This window comes from Eptesicus fuscus, chromosome 21, assembly GCF_027574615.1.
Source record: "Eptesicus fuscus isolate TK198812 chromosome 21, DD_ASM_mEF_20220401, whole genome shotgun sequence".
NCBI classification, from domain to species: Eukaryota; Metazoa; Chordata; class Mammalia; order Chiroptera; family Vespertilionidae; genus Eptesicus; species Eptesicus fuscus.
The window spans coordinates 27,374,861-27,390,858 of record NC_072493.1 but is presented as its reverse complement, the minus strand read 5'-3'; the positions used below and the strand labels follow the sequence as shown (position 1 = coordinate 27,390,858).

The following is a 15,998-nucleotide window of genomic DNA, read 5'->3' as shown; positions in this document are numbered from 1 at the left end:
TCCTTTTCGTAAGTCAAAACAGTTGAGCATCAGCAATTCCAAGCTGTCCGTCCTTTCATGGTGTTCTACATCTGGGGACTATTCTGAATAGAGCAAGATAAAGAAAACGGGGAAGATGAGAATAGAAGCGATGTCTTGAGGTAATTGCCCAAGAAATTCCACAGATAAGCTGTGAGATTCATTCAGACTTGGGGGCAGGAGGCCCCACGGTGGCTTAGAACCCCTCCTGAGCACCCAAGGCCCCCTGAAGGCTCACCCCCGCAACCCCTGAGCCTACAGCAGTCTGTACTAAAATATCTCACTTGTCATCTGACCAACAGACAGGACTAGTTCTTAGTTATCGCAGACTCTGGGTGGTGTTGCTGTGTGGCCACAGGCAAGTTAATTAACATGTCTGTGCCGCAGCTTCCTTCAGTGTAAAAGGAGGGAAAGAGTAGCGTGTACCTCGCTCCAGCCATTGGGAGAGCTCAGTGGAATGATGCAGGCACTTCAGGGGCTTGGTACAGCAGCAGCATCTGTCAGTTTATTATTATTTTATTATTAAAACCCCTTAACACAAAGCTTGGCACACGGTAAGCCCTGAATAAATGTCAGCGGCTATTACACCTTTACTGTTGCTTAAGTGGTACTGCTCCTAACAGCACTGCTACCGGCACCTAGTAGGCTCTCAACAGTTGTTATTACTTTGTTGCTGGTAGTCAGTGTGCACGGTGCCTGGCACATGCTAAGGGCTTAATGAATGTTTTATTTTTATGAATGAAGAGTAATTCAGTGAACAAGTCAGATCAAGAGGAACGCCCTAGGCAGCGGTGGCCTTCCATCCCTCTCTCCCCAGGCAATGGTCCCTCCGGCATCTGCTTGTCCTACCTGCTCTCCGGCTACACCCCCTACGTGAAGCCCGATGCCGTGCACCCACATCCCCTGCTGCAGAGGAAGCTCTCCGAGGCGCCGGGGGTCTCCATCCTGGACCAGGTGGGCCAGAGCCCCGGCGGGGGAGGCACACCCCAGCTTTCCCAGGGCAAACACCAGAGTATGCATTTGTTAGTCACACGCCCAAACCCGGAACGTGAGAGGCCACAAAATCAGCCGCGGAAACTGTGAAAGAGAAACCGGGGCTATCCTTCGAGACCTACAGATGCCACGTCAGCTTGTCTCACCGCCCCCCTACACCACTGCTCCTGAACTGGGGGCGATTTTGCGCCCCAGGGGACGCTGGGCAATACCTGTAGACGATGCCAGTTGTCGCAACTGGAGGGATGCTACTCCTGGCTTAGAGGCCGGAGGCCAGGGATGCTGTTAAACACCCCACAACCACAGCGCAGCGCCCTCTGTAAAGCATGATCCAGCCCCAGTGCCGGGAATGCAGGGCCGAGAAACCCGCCCCAGGTTCCCCAGCTCTCCTGCCTCCTGCCCCCTGGGGCTGACAGAGCCCCTCCTGGCTCCTTGCCTTCCTGGAGGCCACACATTACCCCCCCCCACCCCCACTTCAGGCAGCACCCATCCTCCAGGTCACCAACCACGCCACCTGCCACCCTCGTGCTGATGGATGAGGGAGTAAGCCGACGCTTGGTCTAGACCAGCGTTTTTCAAGACTCTTTCTCAAAACAGGACACTAGTTCCTCAGTATAACATGCAGAGAAACTGTTCCCACTCCCGTACATCTGAGAGACACTGCATTCGGCAAAGCTAAACGGGCAAAGGGCAGCTGCAGGACGCGTAGACCCCGTACCACACCACTGAGAGGCAGCATTTCCCAGCTTCCCCGGCCACCCCGACCCTAGGGCGGGAATGCAGAGCCGGGGCCTTCCTCGGTGGCCCCTGACCTGTGCCCCTCCCTCCCAGGACCTGGACTACCTGTCCGAAGGCCTCGAAGGCCGCTGCCAGAGCCCCGTGGCCCTGCTCTTTGATGCCCTCCTGCGCCCAGACACAGACTTCGGGGGGAACACGGAGTCCGTCCTCACCTGGAAGCTCCAGAAGGAGCGAGCCATCCCCCACGTGGTCCTGGGCCGGAACCTGCCTGGGGGAGCCTGGCATGTAAGTGGGCCCGGAGGGGTGCAAGCGATTTGGGCCGAATCTACACGAAGTCTTGCGGAGACTCCCTCCCTAAGTCAGGGTTAGGACTGTCCCATTTCCCCGCTTTCCTACTAGCTTCCCCCTCCTCCAGCCCCCTCCCTCCCCTTCTCCTCCTCCTCTCCCACCTCCCCCTCCCAGTGAGCTCAGGCCCCATGTCCTCCACCCCAAGTGGGATGGGGGCTAGCAGAGGCCTGAACCAAGGGACCCTTTTCCACACAGTCCATTGAAGGCTCCATGGTGACCCTGAGCCAAGGCCAGTGGATGGGGCTCCCGGACCTGGAGGTCAAGGACTGGATGCGCAGGAAGCGCAGGTGAGGCAGCCCTGGGAGCCCGTGTGGGCAGGGAGACCCAGGCCCGCCCCCCCCACATTAGCCCAGGAGCCTGAGGTAAAGGGGGTCCAAGGATCATCTAGGCTGCCTTCCTCTTACTCCGGGGGTTTGGGTGGGGAGACCGAGGCTCCAGTGGGAAGGGGCCTGTGCAGGACCACACAGGCAGCCATCTGCAGCGCTGGGTTCACCTCAGGCCTCCTTGTCCAGTGCTCCCTCCCCTCTCCCATGACCCCCTGACTTGGCCTTCCTATAGCATCCCAGTCTCCAAGGAGACAGCCTCCCTTGCCCCCAGGCCTCCCCAGTCCTCAGGCCTCCCTACGGCCCCTCCCACAATTCTGAGCCTGGCCTGGAACAATCTCCTTCTTTCTAGGTCAGCTAAAAGGATGCACTCCTTTATTTATTACTAGAGGCCCGGTGCACGAATTCATGCACCGGTGGGGGTCCCTTGGCCTGGCCGGCAATCAGGGCCGTTCAGGGCCGGCCGGCAGGGGGCGAAGGGGTGGGGGTGAGACCACGGGAGGTTGGCTGTGGGAGCGCACTGATCACAAGGGGGCAGCTCCTGCTTTGAGTGTCTGCCTCCTGGTGGTCAGTGCGCATCATATTGACCGGTCGACCAGTTGTTTGGTCATTTGGTTGCTTAGGCTTTTATATATATATATTACTATTATTTTTTTAATGCTCTTGCATTAGAAGCACAACCACACTACAGAAAACTGAAAACTGAGAAAGGAACGACAAGTCGCCCAACCCCACACTTCTATCCATTGCTGCCACATCTCGGCGTATTTTCCTCCCATCATGTTTCCTCTCCTAAAGCCCAGACTGCACACCTCTGACCGCCCTGGAGAAAGTTAAATCACTGAGTAAATGCATTCCCGCCCCTGCTCATCCTGGGGCGTGAGCCGTAGAGCTGCCCAGCGGTCCAGGCAGAGGATCCCCCGCTGTGTGGTGGCTGCCCGCTTTCCTCCACCCTCAGGGGCTGTGACAGGGCACACGGCACTCCCACCCAGCAGGCACCCAGCCTTCCAGGATTCATCTGGTAGGAACACACCTAACACACAGTGACGTGTTAACAGACAGGAACTTCGATTTCACTTGTAGGCATGGCCTTTCACATCCCACTTTCAAAATTTAACATCATGTGATAGCACCTCATGTGGCGATCACAGTACCTGCAGCCACCCTTTTACGTGGCCACATGATGTTCCCCAGGGAGTGGAAGCATCTCCATTGACTGTTCCTACGTGCAGGGCCTTGTGCTTAGATGGCTGAGCCAGAAAAGCAGGCAGATGCCTCCCTGCCCTCAGGGCTGCCCCATTCCTAAGCTACTGACCGGCCATGGAGCTTTCATCCCTGTGAATGTGCCATTCCTGTAAGTAACATTTAGGACAGTGCTTTAGACCAGAGGAAGGAGTAAGAAACCCCAGGTACAGATCCCAGATTCCAGTTTTGGTAGCGGACTAAGAGGTGGGCTGCGGAGTGGCCTTGGGGGATGTGTTGGCTGTCGCTCAGGACTCCTGCTGAGTGAGTTCATCTCTAACAGTAAGTCCACAGCTGGGGAAAGTGACTCCCCTGAGGGCTCGCAGGTAGAAGCAGGGAGGAGCTGAGAGGAGCCACAGCTCAACACCAGCCACACTGGCCTGCGGCCATTGCCCCAGAGGAGGTGGTGACAGTGATGATGATGGTGATGGTGATAATAATCAATAGTCCCTGCTGGGGACTATGCCAAGTGCTTTACATGCGTCATTTTCTAAGTCAACTTGTTTACTGAAATATATCCACGTATAGAAACGTCCACAACCCACATGTGTACAGGGGGACGGAATTTCTCAGTGGACACACCTGCATTCAGCCACCCGTACTCAACTACACGTGTGTATGGTATTACTTAGTCCTTCGAGGAATTAATAGTGGCCGACCCTCATATGGCACTTACTGCCTGGCAGGTTCTCTTCTAAGCTCTTCGTTTGTATCATCATGTAACCCTCTCAGCAATGGCACGAAATAGGTGCTGTCACCATTGGCACCCTCATTTTACAATGAGGAAACTGAGGCAGAGAGTTTGAGGAAGTAGCTCACCAGTGGCAGGGTCAGGGGACGGACCCAGGCCATCTGCCTTGAGAGGCCACACTCAGCCCCACCCTAATAAGATGCTCTATCGGCCCCATTTTACAGCAGAGGAGACTGAGGCTCCAGAGAGACTAAGCCACTTGGCCACGCCTTAAGGCTGGTGGGTGGCCCAGCCGTAGTCGGCTCCAGGGCCTGATGCCAGCCCTGTCCCACCTGATCGAGCCCCGAGCCCAGTCCCCTCTCTGCCACTCACCCTTCCGTGTCCTTCCCCCCAGAGGTCTCCGTAACAGCCGTGCCACAGCCGGGGACATCGCTCACTACTACAGGGACTACGTGAACAAGAAGGGCCTGGGCCAGAGCTTTGTGTCCGGCGCCGTGGTCACGGCTGTGGAGTGGGGAATCCCCGAGCCCAGTGGTTCTGGGGCCCAAGACCCCAGCCCCCTCTTCCAGGTGAGCGGCTTCCTGACCGCCGAGGACCAGAGCCAGCAGCCCTTCTCCCTGTGCGCCCACAACGTGGTCCTGGCCACGGGCACGTCGGACAGTCCGGCCCGGCTGGGCATCCCCGGGGAGACCCTGCCCTTTGTCCACCACGAGCTGTCGGCCCTGGAGGTGGCCACCAGGGCAGGCACAGTGACCCCAGACTCGGACCCCGTCCTCATCATCGGCGCTGGGCTGTCGGCGGCTGACGCGGTGCTGTACGCGCGCCACTACAACCTCCCCGTGATCCACGCCTTCCGCCGGCCTGTGGACGACCCGGGCCTGGTCTTCAACCAGCTGCCCAAGATGCTGTACCCCGAGTACCACAAGGTGCACCAGATGATGCGGGAGCAGTCCATCCTGTCGCCCAGCCCCTACGAGGGCTACCGCAGCCTCCCCGAGCACCGGCTGCTGCTCTTCAAGGAGGACCGCCAGGCGCTGTTCCAGGACCCCCAGGGCCTCCAGAAGGTCTTCGGCCTCTCGCTGGTGCTGGTCCTCATTGGCTCCCACCCCGACCTCTCCTTCCTCCCTGGGGCAGGCGCCCACCTCGCCGTGGACCCTGACCAGCCTCTGAGCGCCAAGAGGAACCCCATCGACGTGGAGCCCTTCACCTACCAGAGCACACAGCAGGAGGGCCTGTATGCGGTGGGGCCGCTGGCCGGGGACAACTTTGTGCGGTTTGTGCAGGGCGGGGCCCTGGCCGTGGCCAGCTCCCTGCTGAGAAAGGAGGCCAGGAAACCGCCTTAGCCCTCGGCCTGGCATCCTCACACCCAGGCCCTAAAGAGGAGGGGAGATCACCACAGCCCTGCTGGACACAGAGGCCCTGAGGGAAGGGGCCTCTCCCGGCAGGAGACAGGAGTAGCCATGAGCTCATGCAACAGGCTCCTCAGATGAAGAGTGGGGAACTCTTCCGACTCAGACCAGAGCTCAGCGTGGGAACTATGGCCCAGACCTGCAACTTGGGGTGAAAGGTGCCAGTGTGCACGGGGACCAACGGGGCCAGCTGAGCGCTGAGCCAGGAGGACTCCAGACTCGCTCCTTCCAAAATCGGGTCCCAAATAAAACCAGCACCTGCCTCTACTCCGTGTCTGAGACGTCTGTGCTTGGGGAAGAGCCTGGTGCCCCGGAGCCTGCTCTAAGCTGGGGGGAAGCATATGCGAGGAGGCCCTTGTGCTGGGGGTTGGGAGACGAGGGCTGGTGCCCCAGGTGTGGCAGCTGTGACGGCAGTGTGTTAGAGAGGGGCGGGGAGGGTGTGTGTGAGGAATGGGGCGCAGCACATTGTTGCCCTTCAGTCAGTCCCTCATGCCCACCATGCTTCCTTCGCCTGCCACAGGGCCTTTGCACAGCAGGTCTCCAGCCCACTTTCCCCTCCTTTCTTTAACCCTCCCTCTTCTTTCCACTCTCTCAGCCTGAGAATCACCTCCTCTTGGGAGCACGCTCTGATACAAACCCCTCCATGGGCACCAGGGAAATTCCCAGCTCCTGGTCCAAGGTTCCACCACTTCATAGCAGTTCCGTTTTAATGGTTCATTTATTTGTGGAATCTGTCCAGCTTCTGTCTGCCCAGTCCGCCGTCAGCTCCAGGAGGCCGACGACTCCCATCCCTTTTGCCCATTACTGGGACCCCAGGCCTAGCACGTAGCTTTGGAATATGAGGGGCAGAGGGTGTTCTGGGGAAAAGACTGGTTCTGGGAGGGGAGGTCTGCGGGAGCCTCATGCCCCCAGGAGGGAAGGACGGGTGCCCCAGAAGTGGTGGTGGAAGCCCGGGGAGTGGGCACCGAGTCTGGGAGCTGGAGCCAGCAGAGGGCGCTCGGGTCTCGTCGGACACCACGCTCCGGCCCCTGCGGCGGCGCCAAGAGGGGCGAGTAGGGGGACATGGGAGGAGGTGCAGCGGGAGACTTTGCGGGGGGGTGGGGGAGAACCCCCCGCACCCAGACCCCCACCAACCCCGCGACCACTGGGCAGCCCCCTCCCTGGCCCGGCCGGGATTCAGCCCCCAGATCGGCGACCCCGCGGGCAGCCCTCTGCCGCCGCGCCCGGCCGCTGGGGGTGGGGGGTGGACACAGGGCACGTGGCTCGGGGTCCGGGCGGAGCGCACGCCCGTCCCCGCCCGGTCCCCCGGCGCCGGCCCGTCCCCGCGCTGGCCGCGGCCGCGGGGGCAGAGGGAGGGAGGGCGGGCGGGCGGTGCGGGCGGCGGCGGAGCCGGGGAGGGGGTCGCGCGGGGGCGGGCCGCGGCGGGAAGGCGGGGGTCGGCGGGCTTCCGGGCGGCGGCGGCGGCGGGCGCGGCGCGATGTGCGAGCGGGCGGCGCGCCTGTGCAGGGCCGGCGCGCACAGGCTGCTCCGGGAGCCGCCGCCGCAGGGCCGGGCGCTGGGCGGGCTGCTGCGCTGGGTGGGCGCCAGGATGGGGGAACCCCGGGTGCCGCTGGTCCCCGACGCCCCCGACGCCCCTGACGCCCTCGCTATGGACCCCGCCGTGGACCCCGGCCCCTGCCCGGGCCCCGCCTCGCTGCGCGGGGGCACCGCTGTCATCCTGGACGTGAGTACGCGCGGGCCGGGACCCCGTGCCCCATCCTTCCATGGGGAGACCCCCAACGCCGCCCTCCTTCGTCGCCACCGGGACCCGCGGGGCCCCCTCTTCCTTGAACAGGGAACCCCCAGCCCATCCCCCTCGGCAGCGCGGAGCAGGTACCGGCCCTTCTGCGTCCCAGAGCGTGAGCCCCCAGCCCCTCCACATTCCCATCCGCCTCCATCCCGGTCCAGTCTCGTCCCTGGACCTGGACGCACCCCCTCCTTACGTCCCCTCCCTCAGCTTCTAGGGATTCCCATCTTCTCGGAGCCCGGATCCTGGAGCCCCCTCGACCTGACCACCATCCCCCTACTTTGTCTTGGCCAAATCCCCATCTTTTCCCAGCCCTGCCCATCATCCTTCACCACATTCCTTCCCAGGACGGGGGCCCCTGGCCGCCCCCAACCCCCTCCTGCTCTCCATCCTGGGTCCCTGCCTGAGTTGCTACTTTCCTGAGACCACCGCTCTCTTCCTCGCTAGACCCCCAGCCCCTGTGTTCTCACCGCCAAGCCCCTTTCACCCTGCACCCGCTCTTTGCAAGCACAGCCCACTGCCCACCTCTGTCTTTGCTTCTCCTTTCCAGAGTTGGAACCACCCCCAGGAGCCCTGAGCCTGGACCCTTCTGAGCTCCATCACCACCCCCATGCCACTCTGAGTCCCCTCTGTCCATTCCTCCTCCCCCCTCCCCCCCCCTCCCGTCCCCGTCCCTGTCCCTGTCCCTTGACTTCCCCTCCCCCATCCTCTCTGGAACCCAAACTGCCTTCCTGCGGGAAGCCTGCCCCCACCTCCCACTCCCCAAATGGGAGGGAGATGCTGTAGGGTGGGTGGCAGGGGCTGGGGAGGTGGGGTGCCCGGAGGCGGTGGAAGGGCTTCCTGCCCACCCCATACCCCCAGAGGTAGACGGCACCGCAGTGGGGAGGGCATGTCCCAGCGAGGGCCCCTGGCAGGGCGGGCGGGTGTTCTGGGAGGGTGTGTGTGTGTGTGTGTGTGTGTGTGTACGCTTGCACTTGTGCACGTGAGCACGAGGGGATTTTCTCTCTCCTGGAACCCACAGCTGGCTCTGGGCAGAGAGGGCTGGGCAGGGCGGGGAAGGTGGAGCTTTGCTGGGAGTGCTTGGGGTCCTGGTGCTGGCGCCCCCAAACACACTCCCACATGCACAGCCCGACACACCCTGGACCTTCTCTCAAGACCCCAGCAGAGTTGGAGGCTGAAAGCCCTGGGCCCGCCCTGCAGGGAAGAAATGTGCAGACCCCTCCCATTCTCTCCTCTAACAGTCCAGGGGGCGGGCTCCAGGGCCCTAGAGTGCTGCCTGCGGGCTCTGAGCCTCCATATCCTCATCTGTGAACTGGGGTGATGAGCAGATGGCGGGGAGGGGCCGTGCTGGTGCCGACTCTGGAGCCACAGCAAGTGGTCATGTCGTTCACTAACACCCAGGCCCCGGGCAGGCACGTGAGGGTGGAACCCAGCCTCGGAGCAGGAGTGTGGGCTTTGAGGGGGGCCAGAGAGTGCTCCCTTTCTTCCCAGCCACAGTGGCTCCTGCCCAGTCCCCTGGCATCGGGGTTCAGCTAAGGAAGGGGCTGATGTCCGAGAAGCCCTCCTGAGCCGCTGCTTCAGTGTGTCACGGCCTCGGGGGGATAATGGATGCCGCCCCATTGCTTGCAGGGGGGTCTCTGTCCTTTATCCCAGGGAAGCACCAGAGGTGGGTGGTCGAAGTGACGGTCCTCCACCTTCTCCTTCCATCAGCAGGGCTACCTGTCCCGAAATACCAGGAGGAGGAGTTATCTGGTCTCCAAGCTCAGGCTGGGGGTGGGGGTGGGCTGGGGGCGTGGGCCCCTCCTCTTTCCTACCTGATGCGGCAACTGGTTTTCCGAGCTCCTGTCAACCTGCTTCTACTCACTCCCCCGCCCCAAAGCCCCCTCCTGCCTGTGGCTGGTCCAGTGGCCAAGCCTCGAGGTTCCTTTAGCAGACATCTCTGCTCAGACGTAACCCAACCTCCCTGGAGAGCTGTGAAGATGCAAGGCCTGTGGCTGTGGCCACGGGACACAAATTCGGGGTGTGCAACTAAGGGGGCGACCGTGGGTGAAGCCCCATGGACCGATGGCGCTGGGAGTGCACCCCCAAGCTTGTGGACCGTGTGAGCCAGAGTGTCCACACGCGTGTGCATGTGTCTGTCGGCGTGGCTGTGGGCAGGCTGGCGGCACAGAAGGGAGAGTGGGCGGCTGCTTCCGCTAGGGAGGCTGGGAGGGCCTCTGCCTGTAACATCCCTCCCTCTCCCACCCTGGGTCCCCGCCGGCGGGGTCTCCTCCCTGGGGAGGGAGAAAGTGGGGGCCCAGTTTCCCAGGCCTCCTGGGGAGGAGGGGACATCTGTTCCAGGTCAGGAGCCGCTGGAGGGCACCTGCTCTCTGCCCAGGGCTGACTCACCCCGTCTCTCTTCCCTGCAGATTTTCCGCCGCGCGGACAAAAATGGTGAGTTCCCCTCCCGTGCTGGCTCCTGAGTGGGGACCGGGCCCTTTCTGTCCTGACGCCTCGAGGGAAAGGACCAGGGGCAGGGAGTGGACCTAAGGGTTAAGGGGACAGGTCCCTGAAATCTGAAGGCCAAGTCCCGGTTCTGCTCCGTGCCTCAGTTTCCCCTCTGTACAACGGGACTCCCGTGGTCCCCACCCAGCGGGGATGCCATGTGTGGATGCTGTGAGCTGATGTCTGTGACGCCAAGGTGTCTTGCCCATGGGAAATGCTTGGCGCTTTAACCCCTATGCAGCCGGGCTGGACCACCCGGGAAGGAAGCCCCCAGCCTCACTCTAGGCCCGTCCCAGGCCCCGGCACACTTCCTCCTCCGGCGGCCTGGTGCAGTGGGTGCAGCATGCTCTAGCCGCGCTGTCGTGGCTCAGAGAGGTTAGGTGACTTGCCCGGGGTAGCCCAGCTGCGCGGAGGCGGTCGCTCTGCTGCAGACTCCAGCCCTCTCCCCACATCACACAGCCTCCCCGACGTTGCTTTGCCATAGAACGCCTGGCTCCCCTCCTGACTGCTTGGTAGGCTCCCGCCTGCGCCAGGATAACCACGCTCCCCAAGGCCCGAACCTCGCAGGTGTGGCAAAGAGCGGGATAACTTCCTGTGAACGCTGCAGTCGTTATTCTCCGGCCCACAGCGGCTCTACGTGGCTTTAACCGAGGCAGTTTCCTCTCCAGGCCTCAGTTTCCCCATCTGTAAAGTGGGGTGATAACACTTCACCTGTCTACTTGCCTAGGCTGGTGGGAAAACACAGGGAGGTGTGGGGATGGGCGTTTTTGGGGAGAATTAAGCAGTGCTCAGTGTTTGCTTGCTCATTTATTGAAAACAAGCTGATTGAGGATCAAGGTCTCTGCTGGGGGGAAAGTGGGAACAGATGGTGCCTGCCCCTCAGGGCCCCGAGCATCAGTCCCAGCCCCTCCCCTTCGCAGGCTGGAGTTCAAGGCCACAGCTCTAGCCTGGGTCCCAGCACCCCCTTTCTCCCTGCCCCTGGGAGTTGACCTGCCCCCCATGGTGTGGGGGATGGAACATGAGGCCTTGGGGGGGAGGGGAAGGGGGTGCGCAGGCCTGGCTGGAAGCCAGTGCCGGGGGTCTCCACCCCTTGACCCCCGTCCCTGGGAGTGATGGCCCCTCCCGGGCCTCTTGGACCGAAGGACCATCAGAACAATTGCACATGGAGCAAGGAGAAAGGACAGACTTTGGGGAGCGGGGGCTTCAGTGGGGCTCAGGAAATGGTGGTGGCATCGTGGCCTGAGCAGTGTTAGAGATGAGAGAGGGGGTGAGAGGCGTGTCCCTGTCGTGGGCCTGGCGCCCAGCACACAGTAGGTGCTTGGTAAGTGCCTGTAGATTTAGGTGATGGGTTTATTCATGGGTGCGAGTGTGACTGTGTAGCCCTGGGGTGCAGCAGTGACGGGCTGTGGCCTCCGAGTGGATGGGGGTGTGCGTACGTCTGGGCGTGCGTGGTGGGTGGCACCCTGGTCTCCAGGCACTGCCGGGCTTTCCTCGCCGTTACCTGTTCCCAGTCAGAGCCCACGGGCCCGCCCCTGAGCACAGCGGTGGGCTCCCAACGGCTCTCCTGCGGGCCCCGCACAGGCCCGGCCTGCTGCTCCTCTCGGGGCCTCGAGTCTTCCCAGAAGCCGAGTGGCCGTGGGGGTGTCCCCAGGGTTAAGGTGTGTGGGATGCGGAGCCTGTGGGAGGGAGGCGGGGCCCCTGCTCTGTCACAGGGACTGCCTGGGTTCAAGCCCTGGCTCGGCCGCTTCCCAGCTGTGTGGCTTCAGGCCTGTCCCCAACCTCTCTGGCCTCAGTTTCCCCATCTGTAAGTGGGGGTGATGGAACCAGCCCCCGGCGCAGAGGGCTGCCGCGAGGGGCCTTGGTCTGCCCACAGGTGTTGAGTTCCCTCCTGTGCTGCACAGGCTGCGACGCCATTGAGCATCGGGCACGGAGACGTTCACGGACCTTCTTCCCTGGTCTCTCTGCTCTGGCACAGGAAACACCGTACCCCTTGCCGCAGCTGACAACAGCAAGGCTTGGCGGGGGCCAGGGACAGACTGCAGGTCCTCGGTTGGAGCGGGGGGGGGGGGGGGGAGCAGATGGGTTCGGACTCAGCCCAGCACAGTTTGAAAACGTTGTGTGGGCGGGGATAGTGTGCTGTAGGGTGAGTGCGGGTGCAGACCAGAGACACACGAAGGCTCACGCGGGCCCTCCCTGGCACCCAGCGGAGTAAGATGCCGGGGGCGGAGATGGGGTGTGGGCTGGGGCTGGAAGGGATGGGCCTCAGGATCACAGGAGCATGAGTGCCGTCTGGTCCGTCGGTGGCTCCGAGGACAGAGATCTCACAGAGATGGAGACAGGCAGGGCTGGGGGTGCAACCCGGAGGGCAGGCGGCAGGTGCCGGACTGCACGTCTCTGCAGGGATGCAGACTCCTGGCATTTGAAAGGTCAGTGACTGGAGGCTGAGCTCATGCTAATTGGGAGAGATACCTGCAAACGGCCCCGCTGGTCTAATTGGGGGGGGGGGCGGGGGGCCTGGGGGGGAGAGGTTGCCTCCCTCGTTAGCTGATCTGGCTCATTAGGGCTGTGGGGGGCACTGAGGTAAATGTCAGCTGGGAGACTGTGCTCAGGAGGCGGGGCCCTCCCTGCCGCTCTCCTGAGCGCAGACAACAGGGCACCCGGCAGGCGGGAGGGTGTGAGGCAGGGAGACCCCCAGCTGTGCCCACGGCAGACAGGACGAGTCAGTCCGTCAGTCCATGTCGCCCTGTGGCTGGAGCTCTTGCCACAAGACCCTGCCCCACGTTGGGTGAGAGCGTGGCCTCGGGAGCCAGGTGGCCTGGGTTCGCGCTCCAGCTGTGGGGCCTGGGCACGTCCCTTAACGGCTCTGTGCCTCGGTTTACAGCTCTGTGAAATGGGGGTGTGGTGGGGACTGAACGAGTGAGTACGCAGCCAGAGCCCCACGTGTCTGCCCTGATTCTGCGCTGCGGCTCCTGGTTTTATCACCAATCTTGCCAGACAGAACTTGGAACGTCTCCTCTTGCCCAGAGGACAGAGACCCGCAGCTTAGAGTTATTTCACAGCTGGCATCGTACGTGGTTGGTTTCTGGGACTCTTAGGTTTTGAAAGTTACAAACTCATCCTCCCTCTTTGACCCTGAAACCTGAGCCGGGATGGCAGAGGCATGGGGGACCTTGCCCTCCCCCCAGGCACCCCAGGCACCCGCGCTCACACAGCTCACACGTTGGTATCCTTACTCTCTCCCGCCCCTGACACTTGATGATGGGGAGGGAAGTGAGGACAAGTGGGAGGGTCTCCCTCTCCCCAGCTTGTCCTTTAGCCTCACGTTGAGCCCACACAGAGCTGCTGGGAGCAGAGACGGGAGCTCCGGCGCCTTTAAAATGCAAGAACAACTTCGCGCTGGGCTCATGCAGGCAAGCTGTGCCCTGCACGAGGGCAACTGCCTAAAGGAATCGAGAGCCTCAGACCCAGCCTGCATCCGTTCGCAGCCATGTGCCCCGACGCTGGGCAAGTCCCTCACCCCCAACCGGGAAAGGGCATCTCTTCCTAGTCCACCCAGAGGTGCCAGGTGGGCCTGCTGGGCCTTGAGGGCAGCCTGGCTGGCAGCTGTGGGAGGGGGTCTGCGCAGGGGCTGGGGGCTGGGAAGGGTCGTGGGCCTGCCGTCCTCCCTGACCCACACAGCTGCCCACAGGCATGGCTCCTTTAAGAAGAGCAGGCTCCTTGCGGGGTGCTGGCTGCAGGGGGTGGAGAGCAGCTCTCAGGCCTTCTCTCAGCAGGTGTGCCCGGGTGGGAGGAGCTGAGGGGGGAGCTTGAGGGCTGTTTCTCCTGGAACCACAGGTCTGCTGTGAGCCCCTCCCTCTGCCCCCAACTCAGAGAGCTTCCCTGCCAGTGTGCCAGGGGGACTGCAGGTGAGAGCAGAGGTGGGAGGGAGGGAGGGAAGCGGACAGGTGGCATGCCTCAGCCGTGGTGCCCCTCACAGAGCCCGATGCCCTCCGCACCCCCGAGCCACAGCTCCCGGCCCTGGGGCGGGCGGGCGGGCGGGCCAGCGCTGGGCCCAGGCCAGGCTCCTCCTTTCCTCGTGGTTTGGCACCTTGGAGGCAGCATCTGTGGCACCGGGAGAACTCCGTGCCAACTGTTGGCAGCCGTCACACGTCAGCCCATTCAGAGGTTTGGGCTGGACGCTTGCCGAGGGGATGGGGCACCGTGGAGAGGGGTCTTTCCTCTCCCCAAATCAGGATGTGGATGCTGGCTGTTGGAGACAATTTAAATGTGGGGAGATTATCGGGGTGTTTGGACGGGAGAGAGAGAGAGACCATCAGACTGCCCGCCTTTGGACGCACCTCTTACAGGTGTGGTAGGTGTGGCGGGACTGTAAACAGTGCCGGCCCAGGTGGTCAGGAGGATCGATGCGAGGAGACTGCCTGGCGGGCAGGTGCTTGCTGTTGGTTGAATTCCTGCAGAGTGAGTCCCGGCAGACGAGCTGTTTCTTGTGTGTGCTGGATTGAGGATTATCTTAAATAGGTGTGGGTCTGCGGTTTGGGAATTTGCTGCATGAGTCAGTAATTCTCCCTGAACTGGCGCGTACTGGCTAATTGGGGATGCGCTGACCGGACTTCTCCGTTCGTTTGGGAATTGTCTGGATTTGGGGACGTCCCGTCGCTCACACACCAGCTGCTCTCCTTCCTCCTTTGCAGACGATGGGAAGTTGTCCTTGGAGGAGTTCCAGCTCTTCTTTGCAGATGGCGTCCTCAACGAGACGGAGCTGGAGGGTCTCTTCCACACCATCGACTCCGACAACACCAAGTGAGCGGGTCCCCGTGCTGGAGCCGGCGCCCGGGGGCTGGGAGGAGGCACCTTCTTCTGCCCGGGGCCCACCCCTGCAGCCCCGAGCTCCTTAACCCAGAAGTCAGAGGCCCCATTGGCAAGCTGGTCTTTTCTGAGCACATGTGGCTAAGCAAAGAGAGAGCCTAGATTTTGCAGAAATCACACTGGATGATGAAGGGAAGTTGGCAGCTCCGTCACCCTTCTGCTAATTCAGCCCAGCTCTGCCCGGACCTGGTGCTTTATTCCCGACCCAACACACTGTCATCTTGTTCTCACCGGCTCCCATCCGAAACCAAACTAACCAAATGCTCATCCTAACTCTATTTTATTTTATTTTATTTTATAAAATATATTTTTATTGATTTCAGAGAGGAGAGAGAGAGAGAAACATGATGAGAGAGAGCATCATTGATCAGCTGCCCCCTGCACACCCCCTACTGGGGATCAAGCCCGCAACCCGGGCATGTGCCCTTGGCCAGAATCAAACCTGGGACCCTTCAGTCTGCAGGCCGATGCTCTATCCACTGAGCCAAACCGGCTAGGGCTATTTCTTTTTTTTTTTAATCCAAACCCAAGGATATTTTTCCATTGTTTTTCTTTTTTAGAGAGCGGAAGAGAGGGAAAGACAGAGAGAATTATCGATGTGAGAGAAACACATTGATTGGTTGCCTCCTGCATGTGCCCCGATGAGGGCGGAGCCTGCAACCGAGGTACGTGCCCTTGACCGTAATCAAACCCGAGACCCTTCAGTCTGCAGGGCAGTGCTCTACCCACTGAGCCAAACCGGCTGGGGCCTAACTTTCTTTTCTTTTAATTACAGTTTACTTTCAGTATTAGTTTGCATAAGTTTCAGGTGTACAGCGTAGTGGTTAGAAAATCATATACTTTACAAAGTGTTCACCCCAATATTTCCAGTCCCCAGCTGGCTCCGTCCATCGTTATCACAGTTACTGATTATATTCCCTACGCTTCACCTCCCCATGGCTCCACTTCCTCACCTGAATCCCACTTCTGACTCTGCCTAACTAAACCTCTTCATCAACTCAGTCATCATAACCCTACCCCACATCTCAGAATCCGTCTGAACCTCCCGGCCCAAGCCACCCCTGAATCCAGAGCAAACACTGCTCACCCTGCCCCTCCCC

General features: G+C 61.3%; 2 protein-coding genes across 5 annotated transcripts in view; both read left to right on the top strand.

Annotated features, from left to right (window-relative positions):
- The window catches only part of OSGIN1 (oxidative stress induced growth inhibitor 1), a 32,334-nt gene extending 26,305 nt beyond the window's left edge, over positions 1-6,029 (top strand). For all 4 annotated transcript variants that reach the window (XM_028142877.2, XM_054710013.1, XM_054710014.1 and 1 more), the window contains 4 exons: positions 836-972; positions 1,843-2,034; positions 2,293-2,384; positions 4,748-6,029. In XM_028142877.2, the coding sequence (XP_027998678.2) occupies positions 836-972; positions 1,843-2,034; positions 2,293-2,384; positions 4,748-5,696 (1,370 nt within the window). In that variant the 3' untranslated portion in view covers positions 5,697-6,029. The remainder of the gene's footprint in view (positions 1-835; positions 973-1,842; positions 2,035-2,292; positions 2,385-4,747) is intronic.
- Positions 6,030-7,239: 1,210 nt separating this feature from the next.
- Positions 7,240-15,998, top strand: part of NECAB2 (N-terminal EF-hand calcium binding protein 2) — a 29,353-nt gene continuing 20,594 nt past the window's right edge. Inside the window, exons 1-3 of the mRNA XM_054710605.1 lie at positions 7,240-7,485; positions 9,957-9,981; positions 14,724-14,832. Coding sequence (XP_054566580.1) covers positions 7,240-7,485; positions 9,957-9,981; positions 14,724-14,832 — 380 coding nt within the window. The remainder of the gene's footprint in view (positions 7,486-9,956; positions 9,982-14,723; positions 14,833-15,998) is intronic.